This window comes from Hemitrygon akajei, chromosome 31 (genome assembly GCF_048418815.1).
Source record: "Hemitrygon akajei chromosome 31, sHemAka1.3, whole genome shotgun sequence".
NCBI classification, from domain to species: domain Eukaryota; kingdom Metazoa; phylum Chordata; class Chondrichthyes; order Myliobatiformes; family Dasyatidae; genus Hemitrygon; species Hemitrygon akajei.
This window is the reverse complement of record NC_133154.1, coordinates 28,529,049-28,551,225: the sequence shown is the minus strand read 5'-3', so window position 1 is coordinate 28,551,225 and position 22,177 is coordinate 28,529,049. Positions and strand designations below refer to the sequence as shown.

Genomic DNA, 22,177 nt, shown 5'->3' with positions numbered 1-22,177 from the left:
GTTTATCCCTGTTCCTCTGCTATCATTCATACATACCAAATCCCTTTCTTCCATCAAATCTTCAATTACCTTTCCATTTGAATCTGTAATCGGATCACCCCATATTGTGCTGTGAGCATTGAAATCTGCACACCACACTACGTTATGTCTGTTTTGTCCTTTTATCCTTAATAGGCTATCCAAATCCAACCTTTTACATGGATTGTAGTAGTTATTTATAACCACTCCCTCCCCTCTCTCCCACATTTCCACCACTATGTATTCCTGATCGTCTCCTTTTTCCAGTACTCTATACGGTATACCTTGCTTGATTAACATAGCACAACCCCCTCCTCCCCCTAGATTTCTATCTTTCCTTATCATTATATACCCATATACCAGAAAGTCTAAAGCTGGTTTCAACCAAGTTTCCTGAATACACACTACATCGGGTTTTACAACCATTTTCTTAATAAAGTCTTTAAATTCCTGGCCATTGGCCAGTAAACTCCTTGCATTCCATTGCAAAAGAATCACCATAATGAGTATTAACCAACCTATGACACTTCCTGGCTTGACTGATTAGTGAGGTTCTCCCTCACTTCTTCCCACATCAGTCCTACTAACCCTAAATGGTTTACTGCTGCTTTGATCACCAGCAGTCACTTTTTTGTCACTTTTTGACTTTACCTCAGTCGTACTATTAATCACTCCTGCAATGAATTTTACTAGAGCTTTTTTTGCTACATAAATCCTGTTATTTATACTTTGCTGCATCTCTCTCATCCCTATTGCTCCCTGTTCATTAGGAGAATTATCCTGTTCTCTTGACATTCTTACAGCTTCTGCATAAGTGATCTTTCTTTTCACTCTTATTTCTTGAATTTTATTCTCCCATCTCATAGCCTCACACCTACTATATGCCATATTATGAGCTCCTCCACTATTACAGCATTTTGTTTGCACTCCTTTTCCACACTTTCCATATTCATGATCACCCCCACATCTCTGCCTTTTACAGTTTTTAGCTATGTGTCCAAACCCTTGACAATTATAGCACCTCAATGGCTTTGGCACATATACCCTTACTGGGTAACTCATGAAACCCAGGAACACATTCATTGGCACTCTTTCTTCTTCAAATTCAATCAATATGAATTCACTTTCCTTTTTCATTCCCTCCTTTGTTGTTTTCAGTCTTAGAACATTAGTTACTTTTTCCTCTTTGATATTCCTCTTTAACTCCTCCATGTTTATACTCATTGGTACACCCGTGATCACTCCTTTACAACCACCATTTCGTGCTCCCACCCTCCCTGTATATTCCACCTTGCATTTTCCTATCTCTTTTAGCTTGAGTGCTCTCTCAAGTTGTTCCTCATTCGCACATCTTACCAATAGATTGCCATCATTAAGGACTTTTGCAAATACTATTTCCCCTATTTTATTTGCCAGAGTTGTTGTTAGTACAAACAGGTTAATTTTCTTCATGTGTCCTTGCGTCTTCTCATTAAACCTAATTATGCTAACACCTCCTCTCTGAAATTGTTCAACTTCCTCACTTTCAGAACTCTCTCCACTGTCATTCTTTTACTCCCTTTGTCTCAGTTTTCATTCATCCATACCCTTACTATCTCCTCATTCCCTTTATTTCTCCCTTCACAATAATCCATTTCTCCCCAGCTGCCTACCTCTGATCCCAAATCCCTATCCCGCTCCTTCTCCACTCTCTTTCCCTGAGCTCCTCCTTTAACCTTGTCTGCCAATTACCAGACCCGGGTGACCCTCTCCCAGCAATTCCCGCTCCTTCCCCACTCTCTTTCCCTCAACAAGTTCCAAACCACATTCACGCATGCACCAACTCACCCCTCTCAGCCCGCTCCAGTCAGCCCCCTCAGCAAATGAATCTCTCTCCCTCTCTCTCCCTCCCTCTCCCTCTCCCTCCCTCTCTCCCCCGCCCCCGTCTTCTTTAACGGCGGTTGGCACCCAGCTTAATGGTGCATTACCGCCACCTTCTGCTCCGGAGTATGCGATGGACTCACATTCTAAATCCCTTCACCCAATCGCACACATACACATGCCCTAACCTACACTTTATCCTCCCCATCCTAGTACCCTATTTCTGTTTATCCATCATATCTTATAAAAAAACCCTGTACCCCTTAAGAAAGCTAAAAAAAATACCCTGACCTGTGTTCTCTCACCCATGCCCAGCAACCCTTTTAATGTGAATTCCTGCACCTCCAATTCCCTTAGATTAATTCTCATCATCTCTCTCTCTGTATCCCATACTTCCTGCAACTCAGAACTACATGTTCTACTGACTCCTCTTCCTGACAATCCTCACACAATCCTGTCTGGTATTTCCCTATCAATTTCAATGTTTGGGTTAATGCACAGTGCTCCAGCCTTAACCTAGTTCACACAATTTCCTCTCTTCTGTATCTGCTTCCTACCCTAGTACCTGCAACACTTTTTTGTATTTGATATAAATGCCTCCCTTTCCCCTCCCTGTCCCATCTTGCTTGCCACATTTGGTTATTTTTTTCCCAGATTACACACTTAACCTCTGCTTTACTGATACTAATGTGCATTTCTATATTTTCTGTCTTTATTGTCCTCTTTGCCAACTCATCCACCCTTTCATTCCCCTTCACCCCTACATAAGCTGGAACCCATAGAAATTTAACCTGACCTCCCTGATTTGCAACTCCTGTGACTGACTGAAGGACTTCATGAAGTACATCTTGCCGGCTGTTTGAGTGAGAAGACCTTAAACTTGCTAGTACTGAAGATGAATCTGAGCATATCAATGCTTTGACTAGTTTAGTTTTCTCCACCCAACGCAACGCAACCAACACTGCCATCATCTCCACTGTATACACTGCTAACTTATCAGATGTTCTTCTGCTGATTGCAATTGCTTTTGCTGGTATAGCCACCCCAAACCCTGTCACTCCTGTTTCAGGTTCCTTAGCACCATCTGTATAGACCTGAGTAGAATCACTATACTTTTCCATCACATAACAGTTAAATGCACTTAACAATTCAGTTTCATACTTTCTTTTTCTTTGTACCTCTAACAAATACCAGTCTACATCAGGCCATACCAGCTTCCATGGAGCTACAACTGAATAAACTACTGAAGGACTTATCGTTAGATCAAACACTCCACATGATCTAGCAATATCAGTCCCTACCCGACTAAAGTTTTCCCTCTGAAACCTCCCATTTTCCCAGGACTCCTGCAACACTCCTTTAGCAGGGTGAGAATCACTGTGTCCCTGCAAATTAACCCAGTAGTTTGCCATCAATTGCATCCTACTTAATTCCAAAGGCATTATTCCCATTTCTACCTGCAGGGCTGATACTGGTGATGTTTTAAAAGCCCCACTGCACACTCTCAAAGCCTAAGCCTGAATCAAATCCAGTTTCCTTATAAGAGACCTAGCAGCTGATCCATATGCTACACTTCCATAATCCAACACAGATCTTACTAAAGCCACATACATTCTCTTTAATGCTGAACAACTTGCTCCCCATTCCCTACCAGTCAAACATCTCATCACGCTTATTACTTTTTTACATTTCTCCTCAACTTTCCTGATATGGTCTGCCCATGTTAATCGTGAATCAAATACAACTCCCAGAAATTTAAATGATCCAACCCTTTCTAATTCAATCCCATACATCCTTAACTTCTTCCCTACTTCAATTCTTTTCCTAGTGAAAAATACAGTTTGAGTTTTTTCCACTGAAAATCTACATCCCCAATCATAACCCCACTCTACCACTTCATCAATTGCTCCTTGTAGTTTCCTGATTATATGCTCCATGTTCCTGCCTCTTTTCCACAAGGCCCCGTCATCCGCAAACAGTGACCTACCTATATCCACTGGTACCTTTGTGAAGACATCATTGCTCATAATGATAAAAGGTAACGGGCTAATCACACTACCCTAAGGTGTGCCATTTCCCACTATGTACGGTTTTGATCATTCTGATCCAATCCGAACTTGAATTTTTCTACCAAACAAAAAATCTTTAATCCAATTAAAAACTCTCCCCCCCAACCCCATGTTGTGCAGTTTAATTAATAATCCTTCCTTCCACATCATATCATAGGTTTTTTCAATGTCAAAAAACACTGCAACTACTGATTCTTTATTTGCCTGGGCCTTTCTTATTACAGTCTCTAACCTTTTCACTGAATCCATGGAATCCCCTCCCTTCCTAAAACCACTCTGATAACTTGCTGGCATTCCTCTCTTCTCAAGATCATATGATAACTTTTCAGTTATCATCCTTTCCATTACCTAACATACATTTGATGTTGGTGCTATTGACCTGTAGCTAGTGGGTTCTGATGGATCCTTGCCAGGTTTCCTTACTGGAATTACTACTGCTTCTTTCAATGCACTTGGTAATCTTCCCTCCTCCCACACTCTGTTATAAAAATGCAGTAACTTCAAAAGCGCTCCTTCTCCTAGATTTTTTAGCATAACATAGCATACTAGATCTTTCCCTGGGGAGGTTGGTCTCGATCTCTTTATTGCTCTCACCATTTCTGCCAAAGTAAATGGATCATCAATTATATCATCTGTTTCTTTCCTCCCGTTTAACACACCTGGGTATTGACTCATTGTTCTTTCCCTTCTTCTCCCTTCTTCAGACAAATGTTCTGAACTATGTATCTTTACAAATGACTTGGCCATGATCTCAGCCTTATCCCTGCTGGAGACTGCTGTTTCCTCCTCAGATATCATTACTGGATATTCCCAATCACTTCTATCTCCCCCCACCCCATCTCCTTAATCATTCCCCATACCTCTCCCATAGGCGTTGTTCTTCCTATTTTGTTGCAAAAACTCCTCCAACTTGCCCTTTTAGCTTGACATATAGTCCTTATCACCACTGCCTGTGCCTTCTTATTTTCAATCAAATGCTGCATATTATGAGTTTTTTAACTATCCAGAATGCTCTATTTCTGTTTTTTTACAGCCTGACAACCTTCCTCTGTCCACCATGGCACTATTTTTCTATTCATCCTATTTTTACTCCTGGGTATAGATCCTTCTGCTGCCATAATAATTGCTGAAGTCACCTGACTGTTTAATTGATCTATCTTGCCATAAATGTCAATCTTTGTCAATGCTTCTTCACTTAACTTCTGGAACTTACCCCAATCTGCTTTTCCAAACACCCACTTTGGGATTCCACCACCTGGTTTTACTTCAACTCTTTCACCCACTGAACATAAAACTGGGTAGTGATCACTGCCTACTGTTGAAGCAGTCCAAACTCTCCAGTTACTGATGCCAGCCAAGACATTAGACACTAATGTAATATCTAATACCGACTCAGTTCCTGGTGTTATCTTTATCCTTGTTCCTCTACCATCATTCATACATACCAAATCCCTTTCTTCCATCAAATCTTCAATTACCGTTCCATTTGAATCTGTAATCAGATCCCCACATATTGTGCTGTGACCATTGAAATCTGCACACCACACTATGTTATATCTATTTTGTTCTTGTATCCTTAGTAGGCTGTCCAAATCCAACCTTTTACATGGATTGTAGTAGTTAATTATAACCACTCCCTCCCTTCTCTCCCATATTTCCACCACTATGTATTCCCGATTGTCTCCTTTTTCCAGTACTCTATATGGTATACCTTGCTTGATTAACATAGCACAACCTCCTCCTCCCCCTAGATTTCTATCTTTCCTTATCATTGTATACCCATGTACCACAAAGTCTAAAGCTGGTTTCAACCAAGTTTCCTGAATACACACTACATCCGGTTTTACAACTATTTCCTTAATACAGTCCTTAAATTCCTGGCCATTGGCCAGTAAACTCCTTGCATTCCGTTGCAAAAGAATCGCCATAATGAGTATTAACCAACCTATGACACTTCCTGGCTTGACTGATTAGTGAGGTTCTCCCACACTTCTTCCCATGTCAGTCCTACTAACCCTAAATGGTTTACTGCTGCTTTGACCACCAGCTGAATTTTGTCACTTTTTGACTTTACCTCTGCCGTACTATTAATGACTCCTACAATGAATGTTACTAGAGGTTTTTTCCCACATAAATCCTGTCATTTACTCTTTGCTGCATCTCTTACATCCCTATTGCTCTCTGGTCATTAGGAGCATTATTCTGTTCTCTTGACATTCTTACAGCTTCTGCATAAGTGATCTTTCTTCTCACTCTTATTTCTTGAATTTTATTCTCCCGTCTCATAACCTCACACCCACTATACGCCACAGTATGAGCTCCTCCACAATTACAGCATTCTGGTTGCACTCCTGTTCCGCACTTTCCATATTCATGATCCCCCCCCCCCCCACACACACACACATCTAGCACATCTCCTCTGCCATTTACAGTTTTTAGCTATGTGTCCAAACCTTTGACAATTATAGCACCTCAACGGCTTTGGCACATATACCCTTACTGGGTAACTCATGAAACCCAGGAACACTTTCCTTGGCACTTTCTTCTTCAAATTCAAACAATACTGTTTCACTTTCCTTTTTCATTCCCTCCTTTGGTGTTTTCAGTCTTAGAACATTAATTACTTCCCCCCCTTTGATATTCCTCTTCAACTCCTCCATGTTTATACTCATTGGTACACCCGTGATCACACTTTTACAACCACCATTTCGTGCTCCCACCCTCCCTGTATATTCCACCTTGCATTTTCCTATCTCTTTTAGCTTGAGTGCTTTCTCAAGTTGTTCCTCATTTGCACATCTTACCAATAGATTGCCATCATTAAGGCGTTTTGCAAATACTATTTCCCCTATCTTATTTGCCAGGGTTATTGTTAGCACAAACAGGTTAATTTTCTTCATGTGTCCTTGCGCCTTCTCATTAAACCCAATTATGACAACACCTCCTCTCTGAACTTGTTCATCTTCCTCACTTTCAGAACTCTCTCCACTGTCATTTCTTATTCTTTTATTCCCTTTGTCTCGGTTTTCATTCATCCATCCCTTCACTATCTCCTTATTCCCTTTAGTTCTCCCTTCATTTCTCCCTTCACAATAATCCATTTCTCCCCAGCTGCCTACCTCTGATCCCAAATCCCTATCCCGCTCCTTCTCCACTCTCTTTCCCTCAGCCCCTCCTCTCGCCTTGTCTGCCATTACCAGACCCAGGCAACCCCCTCCCAGCAATTCCCACTCCTTCCCCACTCTCTTTCCCTCAACAAGTTCCAAACCACATTCACACATGCACCCCCAAAGCAGAAATCATGTCCTCGCCAGCCAGCCCCACACACCCTATCACCAACCACAGCTTTCAACAGCAAATGAAGCTGAACCCAGGAGCTATTTTTGTAGCCAGCCCAAAATGAAAATCAGGTGCCTCAACTAGAGCACCCAACTGTACAAGGGAAAACCGGAAAACCTGGAATAAGGAAAAATGGACCGGACCGTGAATCAGAATGCAGACTTCACATACCGGACCATGACAGCAGCTGCCATGCCTCAATTGAGTATCACCCCCGCCCCCCCCAAGAGGTGCACTTGTTGCTCAGGGTAATGGTGACAGGGGAACCCAGCATTGACTTCTTAATCCCCTTACCTCTCCTGATGGTCACCCATCAACAGTCCAAAACTTGTAGTCTGGGTGTGACCAGCTCTTCAAATGTTTCATCTATAATATTTTCAGCCTCCCGAATGATCTTCAGTACATCCAACTCAAACTCCAACTCCTTGACCCAATCGGTCAAGCGCTGAAGTTGGGTACTCTTCCCACAGCGGTACTAATCAGGGAAACCATCAGGAATCCTGAATTCTTTCGCGAATAAGTGGGATGTCAGCATACAGACCACTTATACACAAAACTAAACCTGCAATAAAACTAATCAAAATATGGCCTGAAGATGCCTCTTTACAACTCCAAGATTGCTTCGGTTACACCTGTTGGGACCTGTTTGCACAACAGGCTACCCACGGCACAGAGCTGAACTTGGAGGAGTACACATCCACTGAGCTTTCCTACATCAACAGTTGTGTAGATAGTGTAACAGTAGACAAGAAAATAAAGATATTCCCAAATCAGAAACCGTGGATGAATAAAGAGGTACAAAATCTTTTAAATGCACGCAATAATGCTTTTAAATCTGGTGATGCCTCAGCATATAGTGTTGCCAGATCAAACCTGAAAAAAAGGCATAAAAAAGGCCAAAGACATCCACAGGCAACAGGTGGAGGAACACTTTAACAGTGCTAGCAATCTAAGCATGTGGCAAGGCACCAGGCCTATTACTGACCACAAGAGTAACCCTGTATGCCCCCACAGTTATGTCATACTGGCCAATGAACTCAACACCTTCTTTGGCCGGTTTGACATTAACAACAATGCGAGGAGCGCAAGAATCCCGGCCGAGAGGATGAACAGGTTCTTACACTAAGCACACTTGATGTATTGTACATGCTGCAGAGTGTCAAGCCACGAAAAGCTGCAGGCCCAGATGGAGTTCCAGGATGGGTACTTGAAGACTGTGCTGAACAGGCTGATGTATTTACGAGAATTGTCAATCTGTCTCTATCTCAGGCAACAGTCCGAAAGTGCCTGAAGTCAGCCATCATATTGCCTGTCCCGAAGAAAACAAACATCAACAATTTGAATGACTATTGTCCGGTTGCCCGCACACCAACAATAATGAAGTGCTTTGAGAGACTGGTCCTTTCCCACACTAAAGTCACTGTCCCTGCCACACTGGACTCACACCAGTTTGCCTATAAAGCAAACAGGTCCGTGGAGGATGCCATCTCATTAGCTCTTCACACTGTTCTGACACAGCTGGAGGGAAAGGGCACATACGTGAGGATGTTGTTTGTTGATTATAGCTCTGCTTTTAATACTGTCATCCCCAGCAAGCTCATCTCCAAATTCCACCAGCTAGGCCTCAGCTCATCACTCTGCAACTGGGTCCTGAATTTCTTCTTAGAGAGTTCATGGGCAGTGAGACTGGGCCCTCATCTGTCCTCCACTACTATCCTGAACATTGGTACACCACAAGGTTGTGTATTCTGTCCCATACTCTACTCCCTCTTCACTTATAACTGTGTACCTGCTTTTAACACCAATACCATCATCAAATTCGCAGACGACACAACAGTGATCAGGTTGATCTCCAACAGAGACGAATCAACGTACAGAGTGGAAGTACAGAACTTAGTGAGATGGTGCTCAGAGCTGTTGCCAAGATGTCAGTTGGCAGTTTGTCTCCTGAGATGGAAACAAGAGAGAGATCTGGAAAAGGGAAGGAGGTGTCAGGGATGGACCAAATGAATTTAATTCCAGGGTGGAAGTTGGGGGGAAAATTGATAAAATTGACAACCTCATCACGGGTGCATAAAGCAGTGCCAACACAGTCATCAATGTAGCCAAGGAAGAGTTGGAGTTTGGGAGTAAAACTGTGCAGCAGTTCGAACATAGACTGTTCTACATAGCTGACAAAGAGGTGGGCATAGGTTGGGCCCACAGAATTGCCATTAGATACCCCGTTGGTTTAGAGAAAGTGGGAGGAGTGAAAGGAAAATTTGTTCAGTGTGAGGACAAGTTCTGCCAGAGAGGGGAGGGTGGTGGTGGAGGGGTGTGGTTGGCTCTTTTGTCAAGAAAGAACCAGGGGGCTTTGAGGCCTTCCTGATGGAGGGTAGATGAGTAATAACATAGTCTCCAAGATGCCCAGAACTGGCAGCCACTCAAACCAAACTCAGATCCTGTCTCCTGAAGTCAGAATGTTTCTGGAGAGTGGTGAGGATCACCTGAAGCATGTTCTTGGCTCTGCCTACATTTGCTCCCTGGTTTCTATATTGAAAAAAAAAAGCTAATAACTGGGAGGTTTTTGTGACTTGGATCTAATACAGTGATTTAGGCAGATTATATGTTGAATAACAGATTTCCAGCAGTGAGTTATCGACCGTAATCTATTCCAGCTGTTCAGACGGAGTATATATAAAATAACAGAACCCCGGTAGTGATATAGCAGCTGGGGTACAATCGATGGTACTAGGGATTGGTATATACTGTAGGTAACAGATCTCAGTGAGTAAATTAAACACTGGAAACTACTCCAGGGACTCAGGATTGAGATGCAGATGTCCCAGTGATGTGTTCTGTGTTTTGTCTGTTCCATTTACTGTGATTCAATCAGTGTGTGCTTCCCTTGCTCTGACTTTGCAGACATTTCGGGAAAGGACTGTCTGGTGTCGGTAACTGGAGACCCTACTGCCAACAAGCTGAAAATGGAGAAACCCTTGCAGTTGGTTTATAACAATGATGGGAAGCTGCAAATTAACACAGAGGCTTTGAAGGTCCTCCAGTCCATTGAAGTTCCAATGGTTGTTGTGTCTGTGGTTGGTGCTGCTCGTACAGGGAAGTCCTACCTCATGAACTGTCTCGCGGGAGACAAGAGTGGTAAGGGCTATGGCTGTAAACTTCTACCTCTAACCTTTCACCTCTGTTTCCTATCTGTCTTGCAGAAAATATGCTGAGACCTGGGACACACAGAGGACACTTGCATTGTCAAAAGCTGTCAGTAGTGGGAGATGTACTGGAGACATTCGTTGGTGTCATGTTGGTGTTCCCATCAGTGTTTTGGGCAATGGATCTAGAGAGATCTGAGAAATGTAAACTGCATGTTTGCTTCATATCTTGGATGCAGAGAGCACATGGGTCTCGTTAATGAGGATCAGAGTTACTTGCTGTAAAACCAACTCTGTGCCGACCATGAATCGATCTTTTTCACGAATTCCACAACAATCTCATTTTATTCTACCCATGTCCCCAATGATTCTTCCCAAACCCTATCCCTCATTCACAAATGAGAACAGGGTATTCACAACCCACATGTCTTTGGGCAATGCTAGAAAATAGAACCACTTATGTTCTTGCAACGTTTACCTCTCTGCCTCTCTGTCTGTCTCCCTCTGCAGGATTCTCAGTGGATTCAACCGTCCAGGCTCACACCAAAGGAATCTGGATGTGGTGTCAATCCCTCCCTCAGAGACCCAATGAGGTCCTCCTGTTGTTGGACACCGAGGGTCTGGGAGATCCTGAGAAGGTCAGTCCCTCCCTCACAACTATGCCCCCCCTCAGAACAGTGGTTTCATTACCAAATGGGTAATACCCCCCCCCCAGATGAATGAATGATCTGCAGACCAGAGTTCAAATCCCACCACAGGCAATGAGGATGTTTAAATTCTCTTTACAATCTAGATTCAAAGTAAAAATTTATGAATTTGTTAACTAATCATCTAACATTTTTTATCACAGGGTAACACTGAGCTTCAGGGAGGAATTCTGTCATCTTTTTCATTGGAACTGTATGTGGTCCAAGACCATTACCCACTCCAAGTTTCCGGTCCCACCCACACAATTCCCAACCCCATCCTCCCAAATGAAAAGGATATTAAGTTAGCATGACTATGTATTACCCTCCCCCCCCCCACCCCCCCCCCCCCCAACACTGTATTGGTGAGCACTGGCTGAGACTCATCTGTAAGGCTTCCCTTGGGCACACACCTGCCACTGGTGGCATTGACAGGAAGGATGCTGTGGAGGGAAGCCTCACCCACCAACCTCTGTAAACACTGAGCAAGAAATGTCCAGAAATGGAATGGTTATCTATTAGACTGATCTCTGAGCAAGAGATCTCACTAACACTTTGTCTGTCCTACCTGCAGGGAGACACTGCCAATGATCATTCCATCTATTTACTGGCTATCCTTCTGAGCAGCATCCTCATCTACAATGGTAAAAATAAAATTGACCAGCAATCCCTGCAAGACCTACAGTATCCTTCACTGGTGTCTCTCAGTCCTTCTCTTTCAGGGTGATATCTCTATAGTGACCACTGCTCTCAGTACTTCTCTCTTGGGAATATCTACTCAGTGACTGATATCTTTCAATCCCACTCTCTTGGGGAGATATTGTACACTAACCAATTTATTTCAGCCCCTGTCTCTCTCAGTGGGATATCTGTGCAGAGACTTGCGTTACTCTGTCCCTTTCTTTTTGGATGTATCTATACACTGATCATTGTCTCTCCATCAGAGTCATTGAGTTCTACAGGCAGGACCCCTGCACTTCAGTCATGCTTGTCCATTCCGACTAAAGTGCATTCTCAAGCTGATCCCATTTTCCAGCACTTTCCCATATCCCTCTGAATTCTCATCATCTTCATACCTGTCCACATGCTTCATAAATGTGTCTAATGTATGTGCCTCACCCACTTCCTCTGCTGGCTGGTTCAATATAATCACCACCTGTCATCAATTACATCATATCGCCAATATCACATAGAAATACAGCTGTGTACGCAAGTGTTTAGCAGTCTATTGGCCAGGTAAAAGAAGCTGTCTTCCACCAGTGCACTAACTGATGAAAGCCAGCATGCTAAAAGCTTTATTCATTCCCCCGTTCTCTCTGCTTGTGACTCCCATTTAAGGGAACCATGCACTTCTACTCTAACCTCTTGTTGCACAAAGGTACTTGGAATCCTTGCATTCAATGTAAAAGTCCTACAATGATTAGTCTTCCCACAATGTAACTCTGCGTACTTATCTGAATCCATTTGACATTCCTGAGCCCAGGTGCTCAGCTGATCAAGATCCTACTGCACTTGCTGGTACTCTTCTTCCCTGTCCACTGTGACAGTGAAATAATGCTTGAGAACTGTGCCCATCTCCAGCAGGTCCACAAACACATTTCCATCTTGTTCTTTCAGGGGCCCTAATTCCTCCTCCACCCCCGTTACTCTTCCTTTAGTAATGTATTTGTAAAGTTATTTAGATTTCTCCTTTATGTTTTTTTAAACTAAAGTCACCTCATGCTCCCTTCTGCCCTCCAAATTTCCATCCTCAGTTTACGTTGGTATCCTCTATACACGTTCAATGATTCTCTTGATCCAAGCTGCCTGTATCTGGATCAAGTCACCTCCCCATTTTATGACCCGAGATTTAATAACCCTTAACACCCAGGACTCTCAACTGCCAGCAGCTTTGCCTAGTACTCATTGGACCATTTCTGTCAGGGAGAAATTTCCATTATGACTGGTGTCTCTTTCACTAAGAGGGATCTCCAGTCCCTCTCTCTTAGCAGAAGATCTGTCCATGGACCAATGTCTCTTAGTCTATCTCTCATTAAGGGGGAGATCTGCACTCCAACTGGTGCCACTTAGTCTTTCTCTTTCAATGAGAAACCTGTACACTGCCCGGTGTCTCTCAGTTCCTCCCTCTCTCAGGAGCAGATTTGTATAGTGACTAACATTTCTCACAACATTCCTGCCAATCCTTCATTCCTTTATCCTTGATGTTGCTCACAGTTTTGTGACTAAACTGTCCAAGCGGATCCAGATGAAGGCCCAGCCCGATGGCTCTGACAGTTGGGACCTTATCCGTTTCTTCCCTGAATTTGTCTGGGTGATCCGTGATTTGACACTGGATATGAAGATCGATGGAAAAGAAGCGACTCCAAATGAGTACCTAGAGTACAGTCTGAAACTGAGGGACAGTGAGTATGTGGCAGTGCCAGTCTCTGAGGTGATAGGGCAAACTTGGAAAGGGCCCAGAAATGGGAGGGAGCAGGGTTGAATCCAGTGTGTGCTAGGGTGGTCGAGGAAGGGGCAGCCTGTTACCTTTGAGAATCTGTGCATAAAAACTCCAGGGTCTCCCAGCCCCTTCACATCTCTCATTCCCCACTTACTCTGCATTCCTGCCCTGTTCACATTCACATTACCTCACAATTCCCTGCAATAACCTGATGCCAGTGTACACCGTCCTCTGGTTTGATGGTGTAAATGCACCATTCCCACCCAGCTGACACCTCCTTCCCATCAGAGTTTCATCTGATTGGCTGGGTGACAGTCTCCAACACACACAGCCCTCTCAATCAATATGACCCTCAACTACCCTGTATCATTCCCCTCAATGACAAGTCACCCAGGACCCATCTACAATGCACTTGATGCCCCTCCCATGCATCTGTCCCTTACCATTACATCTCACTAACTGTCTCCCCTCTGTTTCCTTCCTGTCCTTCCCTTATTCCTCCCCGCAGCCTTGTGGGTAACAGTCACCATGTTGGGAATGGGAGAACAGATTCAGTAAGGGTGATTCCTGCCTGATTCCTGGTTCTATTTTACAGGTGAGAGCAGTGAGCAGGACAAGAAATATAATGAACTCCGCAGGTGTATCCGCAATCATTTTCCCTCACGTTGCTGCTTTGCATTTCCCATTCCGACACATGGGAAGAAACTCAAGCAGCTCCAGGAACTGGAGGACAAGAATCTGGATAAGGATTTCATCAAGGAGCGGCAGAACCTCATCAATTACATTCACACCCACAAGAAAGTCAAGAGAGTTCTTGGGGGTCAGCTGGTCACGGGCAGGAGTGAGTAACTGGGCAAAACCTCACCACCTCTCTTCAGTATAACACACTAACCGAGCACGAGAAAATCTGCTGATGCTGGACATCCAAAGCAACACACACAAAATGCTGGAGAAGCTCATCAGGCCAGGAAACACTTATGGAAAGGAGCAAACTGTCGATGTTTCATGCCAAGACCCTTAATCAGGACTGGAAAGAAAGGGGAGATATCAGAATAAAAAGATGGGGTTGTTGGGAGGAGGAATAAATACAATTTGGTAGGTGACAGTTGAAAACGAGGGAGGGGTGGGGTGAAGAAAGGAGCGAGGAAGTCGGCTAGTGGAAGACATAAAGGGCTGGCAAGGGGAAATCTGATAAGAGAGGACAGAAGCCCTGGGAAGGGGAGGAGCACCAGAGTGAGGTAATGGGCAGGTATGAAGAGAAGATCTGAGAGGGAAACAAAAATGGGGAATGGTAGAGCTGGCAGGGGTATGGGAATTTACCAGAAGTTCAAGATATCAATGTTCATGCCATCAGCTTGAGCACCTTCACTCCATCTATGATTTCCTGCTAACCATCCATTTCAATTCTACTTCCCATTCCCATTCCAACATGTCAGTCCAAGGCTTTCTCTATTGGCATATTAAGCTAGAATATGAGGCCAAATGTTCTGTCTGGGTGGCCTCCAACTTCGATTTCTGAAAATTATTATTTCCCATCACCTTCCTCTAATGCTACTCCCACTTCTCTTTTATTCCACGATCTTCAGTCCTTTCCTATCCCTCCTCATCAGGACTGGATAAGAAGGGGAGAAATCAGAATGAGAAGGTGGGGGAGGGGAATGGGGAAGGAGTTAGTCGAAGGTGGCAGGTGATGCGTCAGACTGGGAGAAGAGGACTGGGTGAAATAAGGAACTGGTAAGTTGATTAGTGAAAGATAAAGGGCTGGAGGAGGGACAATCTGAGATCTCAGTGAAGGTGTATACAATGAAAGTGAATGGGAAGGGAGCAGAAATCCCATTGAAAGTGTGTACAATACAAGTGAATGGGAAGGGGTTGGGATCCTATTGGGAATACAAATGATGAGAATGAGTTGGATGGTGTGGGATACCAGCGTGAGTGTAGAGGGTAGGAGTGAATGGAAAGAGACAAAGTCCAATGGGAAGGTGTGCGGACGCAATGGAAATATGAAGCGTGATATTGAATGAAAAAAGCTGAGAGAATGGACTATGGGATTGAATGAGTATGGATGGGATCCCATTGGGCGCACAGACTGTGGAATTGAAAGGGAAATGGGTTGAGTCCGCTGAGAGTATGAATGATGGGACAGAATTTGAGGAGGTGGGATCCCATTGGAAGTGAATGAGAATGGATTGGGTACATTGAGCTATGAAGAGTAGGAATTAAGGGTGTGATCAGATCCCCAGGCACTGACCTCCAGAAACATTCCATGCAGGATTTGTTGCATTGACCAAGGCATACGTGGGCATGATGGCGGATGGTGTCCTACCGTGTGTGGAGAGCAGCTTTGCCAAAATACTGGAGGTGGAAAATCAAGCAGCAGTAGATGAAGCCCTGAAATTTTATGATGATGAAATGAAAAAATTCTCAGAATATAACTGCCTTACTATGAGCGCACTCACAGAGTATTACAATATGAAGAGCAGAGAGGCATTCAACATCTTCCACAAAAGATCCATGAGCAACAGTGGCAAACACATCGAACAGCTGGAGGTGAGCTTCTAATGTTCAATGATTACCAACTATCTCATCTCTGAGCACCAGTCCCTGGACTCAACCCATACAAACATAGACTGACAGACATAGAGCATAGATAATCATCCTGAACGTGAGGGAGTGAGAGACACCAGGTAGCGCAGGTCACTCCCTGAGTGAGGGTGGTGAAGAGACGCCAAACGGAATACAGATCACTCCCGGAGAGAGAGAGAGAGAGAGAGAGAGAGAGTGACTCAAAGATACAGTTAGTATGCAGATCTCTCCCTGAGAGTGACTCACAGTGCAGATCTCTCCCTGGGTAAAAGGGACTGAGAGACACTGGTCAGTGTACACTACTTGGTATCCCACTTTACTGTACATCTTTCCTTCACTTCCAGGACAAGATGAGTTCCACTTACATGTCTCTCATGGTCAAGATCAAGGAAAAGTCAGAAGAGCAATGTAAGGCACATCTAGCAAAAGAAATGTCATCAATTAAAGAAAACCTGGCATCTGGACGTTACCGGAGACCTGGTGGTTTCCAAGAGCTGATGAAGGATCTTGATAAGGCCATCACGGCGTATAAAGAAAAGACTAAGAATGAGATAGAGGTGTGTTCAATATTTTACAGCAGGACATTTACTTTTCAATTCTCATAGCTTTTCCTTCCTCTGCCTTACATGGATTCAGAAAATCCCTCTCTCCACCCACACCTCCTTCCATTCATCCAACAAAGGTGAATATGATTTCCACTCTCTGTAACATCTGGAATGGGATTAACTGGTGGAGTGAGTCTGTGATTGAGAGACTAGTTATGGTGGGCTGTGGGAGAAGTTTCATTGGGTGGGATTTGTCAGTGATGGGGTTAGTGCCAGTGGGGCTGTGGGAGCAGTTCAGTGGGTGAGGGTATTTCAGTGATAGGGGTGAGTGCCTGCGGTACTGTGGGAGGGGATTCCATGGGTAGGAAGAGTTCATGATAGAGGAGATGTCTATAGGATGTGTGGGGGGATTCAGTGGGTGGAGAGTCAGTGATGGGGCAGATATCCACAGGCTGTGGGAAATATCTTTTCATGTTAGTTTTCAAGAGCCTTCTAATCTCTCCCATTAAAAAATCTTAACTTACCGTTTCTACTGTGTTTCAACGGAGAGGTTCAAAAACCAATCATGCACTGAGGGAAAAATGTTTGTCTCATATCTCCATTGATCAAGCTAGTTGTTTATTTAACTCAGCTTTGTAAATCACGACCATATCCCATACACTAACTATCCAGTCAATAACTATCTAGTTCTGGTCTTTCCCGCAGAAGTGTGTAACCCCCTAGGTTGCCTCAGGCTCGCTCAGCTCGTTCTCGTCTCGGGGGAGCAGACTTCGGCCCCGCCAAACTGGGTAATCAGCTGGTGTGGATCCTGTGTGATGTCCCCGCCCTGCCCAAAAACAGACAGTACACCATATGCAATTAAATGAGTACAATTTATAAAGGTTACTATAACTAAGTGATTAATAACGATACAGTATATATGAAGGGGAAAAAAATAAAGAAAAGGCGCCAAACTTATCAAAGTCCAAACCACTTCGTGCACAACCGTTGGAGCTCAATTACTGAAGTCTTCTGGCCACCATTCGATCCCCTCCGAACTCCTCGACTCGCAGCTTAGGACTATCCGAAGTGGTCAACCAAGCACATCTAGCTTTATCTCCTCTCCTCGGAGTACCTCCTGGCCTTGGACCCCTGCTTGGGGTCCATTCCTCGCCCAGTTTACAGCATCGCGTCCTCTCTCTCTCAACCCCTCGTGCCGTTCTCCCCAAAAGCCCGCCAACAATAGCTTACAGACTCAGAAGAAAGAACAACATTAATCCCAATTGGTTTACAAAGGAATACAATTCTCTGTATCAGTAAATTTTAACCCAAACAAGCTTCAAGCACTCTCTCACAACAAAGAAGCATTCCTACTTTTAACAAAACAAAGAAGCCATTTTGATTACATACACAGTAACAAAGAAAAAGAAGAAACCCCCTTTACAAGTGTCTAGTCTCAGTCTGTCCTACCTTCTCTAATAAGGTAACCTGTCCTTCCAGGTATCAGTCCAGGGACCCATCTCTGAACTTCTTCCAGTGTGTAATGTTAAAGGAGACCTGTACTGTCCATATTCCAGATGTAATCTTACCAAAACCTTATGTAACTGAAGCATTACCCTTCTGCTTTTGTTACACAGTCTATCTCTCCCATTTACTTGCACATAAACATTTTGCAAATCTTGCCCTGGGACACCCAGATCCCTCTACATTTCAGAACTTCACAAACTCTCCCATTTGGATAATATGCTTCTGTTTATCTTTCTGCCATAATGGATATTTTGCATTATCCCACATTGTGCTTAATTTCCTAGATCTTTCTTCATTCCCAGAACTCATCTCTCTACTCTTCGTCACATCTGTGTGTCATTTTTACAACTCATCCTGGTATCATTTTTTTAAAAATCTGCCTTCATCCAATGCCACAATATAAACAGTCTTCAGCTGTGTTTTTACCAGTTTCCTCTAGATTGGTAAGAGGCGTTCCCTAATTGCGTATCAACATTGTATGTTTGACGGTGAGAGCCCATCTCTCATCTCTTCTGGACAGGTGCGGTGGGAGAGAGTTGGACTTGAATGACCGTATCTTCTCTTCTCTGTAGGGGTCAGCTGTCCTCACCCACTTCCTGAAGAAGGAAAAACCCTGACTAGATGAAATACAGAAGATAGACAGCAGGCTGATGAAGGAAAAAAAGCGTATCTCTGGTGAGAAAAGAAACAAAGTATTCAAAAAACTGTAGGAAGTAGGAAGGCAAAAAGAGGAGGGTGCAGAAGGGTGAAGAAGTTGTGGGATACTGGGAGACCAGGAGTGAGTGGAGAAACATGGTAGAAGACAAGGAGGCAGTAGAAACCAGTGGTGGCATGAATGGCAATGGCAGAGGCAATACACAAAAATATCCAATGCATGTTAGAATAGATCGACAAGTGTGATGGGGACTTGCTCATTGAGTGCAAGATCATATTGGTCAAGGCAATCTTGAGGAGGACTTCATAGAATGCATCTGTGATAGGTTTCTGAAACAATGTGTTACTGAATCTACAAGGGAATATACTACCTTTTCTCATCTTAGGTAATGAGAGAGGGGAGTGATCTTGTAGTTAGAGATCATCTTGAAAAGGGTGATCAGAGTATAACTGAATTTTTCATACAATGGAGGATCAATAGCTTGATCAAAAACCTGGTGTATTATGCCAAATTGAGGGAGAACACAATGGTATAAGAGAGGAGTTAGCTAGTACAGGTTTGAAACACCTGCTACAATGTGGAACAGTGGCTGCAAGTGTGGGACCCCAGCATTTACCTTGAACATAGCCATGGGTGATGGGAATGGAACAAGGCCGTAGGTTAGCAACCCCACTCATGGGGCAGAGTAAGGGTGCTTCAGTGCTTGGGGAACTCCCAGTGTAGCTGATGGGGCAGTGAATGGGGAAACAAGGAAGACGCAGACCATAAAGGTTGAGTTTTCTGTTCAGACTCCAAGGTAGCCCAGGAGTTGCCCATTACAGAATGAGGAATATTTTCCCTGCACTTGTTTACCACTGATAGGAGTTAGGATTTTCTTGGAGATGGAAAAAGCTGATGGGTGCAGAATAATCAATGCAGAGAGAGGAAAACAGGTGTCAGCTATGAGTAGCATCGGGCTGGAGGGGGCAGGTACTTGGGTGTATGGGTGTCCATTGACAGTGAGAAGATGGACTTCTGGGTCTTGTACAGTGATTCCTCTCATTCTAGTCCCTTTAAAAAGATGCCAATAGCTATTGACTTCTGAGTTGGAAATGGCACAGCTCATGAGGTTTGTGTCTGTACCATTCACCAATACACCTGGTGCTGTGCTCCGACCACCACCTATTATGGGCAGAGCTCATCAATCACACATGTGGGCAGGGTCCATGTACCAGCTCTTTAACAACTAGCACTTTAATAGGCTGGAGGACAGCCCATTGCCAAGCTTTGTTCTGACTGTTCTGAGAAACGTGAAGCGGAGCAAGGCTCACATTGGTCTCTTCAGTCAGGAGTATAGCTGGGGTTGACCAAGGAGTGGAGAAGATTGAGAACTAGGACAGAAATGAGAATTTAAGTACGTTGTTTTTGATTGCATGTATAGTTTTAAAGAATAACCTCATAGGTATCAAAAAAATGACCTGAGGGGGGACAGTTTAAACAGTGATTTCCTTATTTAAAGAATGGGATTTTGCTCCCTCCGCTGTTGATGCTGCCCTCACCCACATCTCTTCTCTTCCCCAAACATCCGCACTTCCCCCACCTTTCCACTGTGTTAAGGTGATAGAGTTCCTCTTGTCCTTACCTACCACCCCATCAATCACTGCATCCAACCCATTACCCTCAATGTCGGCCATCTCCAAAAGGATCCTAGCACTAAACATATCGTTACCTCTCTGCTTTCTGCAGGGATTGCTCCCTCCACAATTCCCTTATGCATCCGTCCCCATGGCCCCTCCAAATATCATTGTCTTGGCACTTATCCTTGCAAGCAGCCTAAGCGCTACACCTGTCCATACAACTCCTCCAGCATCTCTATCCAGGACCCTAAACCGTCTGTCCAGCTGAGAGAGCATTTTACCTGCAAATCCCCTGGGCTTGTCCCCCACTTTTTTATTCTGGCATCTTCACCCTTCCTTCCCACACTTAAAATAGGGACTCTGCTCATTTCCATAGATGCTGCCTGACCTGCTGAGTTCCTCCAGCATTTTTTGTGTGTAATCTTAGGCTGAACAGTGAGTGAATCTCCCTCTCAATGTCCTGTCACACACACCTTGAGACACCTTCACCACTCTCTGCACAGACTAACCAATTCATCCTCTGCCCCTTTTGTCAGCTTTGGAAGAGGAGATCTCAAGGCTGAAACAGGAGATGGAGAAGATGGAGCAGAATAGGAAGGCGGCTGAGGAACAGAGGAATATGGAGATCATGGAGCAGATCAGGAAAAGGTTTGAGGAGGGTAAACAGTGTAGCGTAGAAGAGCTGAAGAACGCCATGGAGCATATGAGGAGTGAGATGAAGAAATACAAAGTCGAGGGCAGGATGGAGGATGTGGAAAGGGCTCTGCAGAGGTACAAGTACCTGAAGAAGAAATATGAAGAGGCAGGAGAATGGAGTTTCATGAAATTCATAAGGGAGCATAGCCCTGGGATTTCTGCTGCACTGTTTACTGTGGTGACTGTCGTAGCAAAATTAGCTCTATTCAAATCAGTAAGCTAGTCAAAAAAGATGCGTACATTTCGAAATATGTCCACAGCACCAGTCCTGTGACATTCCTTACCACTTCCAACACCCCCTCCCCCAGTCTGATCAATGAACTGGACCACAAATATTGTTCCCACACATTCCACATCCAATCCCCAGCCTAATATTAGGGGCACACGCAGGAACATTTAAAGCGGGGTCAGATTCCAGGTAGTGAATCTCAGAACCTCAGAGATGTGAATGAACCAGCGTAATTCCTTTCCTACCACAGATGCTGCTTGATCCACAGAGTTCCTCCAGCAGGTTATTGCTTTATATAAGTTGCGTGAATAGTTTTAGCTAATAGATTTGTTAAGTAACATAGATGTTACATTTAAACATAATATAGCTTTATTAACAAATCAGTAATCTTTTCAATTAGCCGAATCAATGTAACTGCAATAATAAGAATCAGGATATACTTGTGTGGATGAACTTAGATATTGGATCCTCATCCCACCACATGGAAGTGTTGATTTAAATACTAGCAGTTTGTATATGCTGGTAAATCTTTGAAACTTCAATAAAGGTTTGGTGTGAAGCAGAAAGTTGTTCTCTATTGCATTTAGGGCATTCCAGGAATAGAAGAATATGGTGGCCATATCTTTGTGGGTAACAATGGAGATTATTGGTTCAAAGATTCATTTGTTATCAAAGTACGTATGCAGTATAAAACTCTGAGAATCTTATTCTCTAGATAACCATAAAAAAAACTAAATGCATGACCATACACTTCCCTACTCTATATTCCATCTTCCAATACATTGC

General features: G+C 43.8%; 1 protein-coding gene across 2 annotated transcripts in view; it reads left to right on the top strand.

Moving 5' to 3' along the window:
• LOC140718963 (guanylate-binding protein 1-like) overlaps positions 1-21,196 on the top strand; it is a 47,772-nt gene extending 26,576 nt beyond the window's left edge. Inside the window, exons 2-10 of one of the 2 annotated variants that reach the window (XM_073033254.1) lie at positions 10,191-10,424; positions 10,943-11,070; positions 11,693-11,802; positions 13,333-13,520; positions 14,154-14,399; positions 15,831-16,108; positions 16,489-16,701; positions 18,768-18,870; positions 21,003-21,196. In XM_073033254.1, the coding sequence (XP_072889355.1) occupies positions 10,253-10,424; positions 10,943-11,070; positions 11,693-11,802; positions 13,333-13,520; positions 14,154-14,399; positions 15,831-16,108; positions 16,489-16,701; positions 18,768-18,812 (1,380 nt within the window). In that variant the 5' untranslated portion in view covers positions 10,191-10,252 and the 3' untranslated portion in view covers positions 18,813-18,870; positions 21,003-21,196. The remainder of the gene's footprint in view (positions 1-10,190; positions 10,425-10,942; positions 11,071-11,692; positions 11,803-13,332; positions 13,521-14,153; positions 14,400-15,830; positions 16,109-16,488; positions 16,702-18,767; positions 18,871-21,002) is intronic. The other variant, XM_073033255.1, reaches the window with a different exon arrangement.
• The last annotated feature ends 981 nt before the right edge of the window (positions 21,197-22,177 follow it).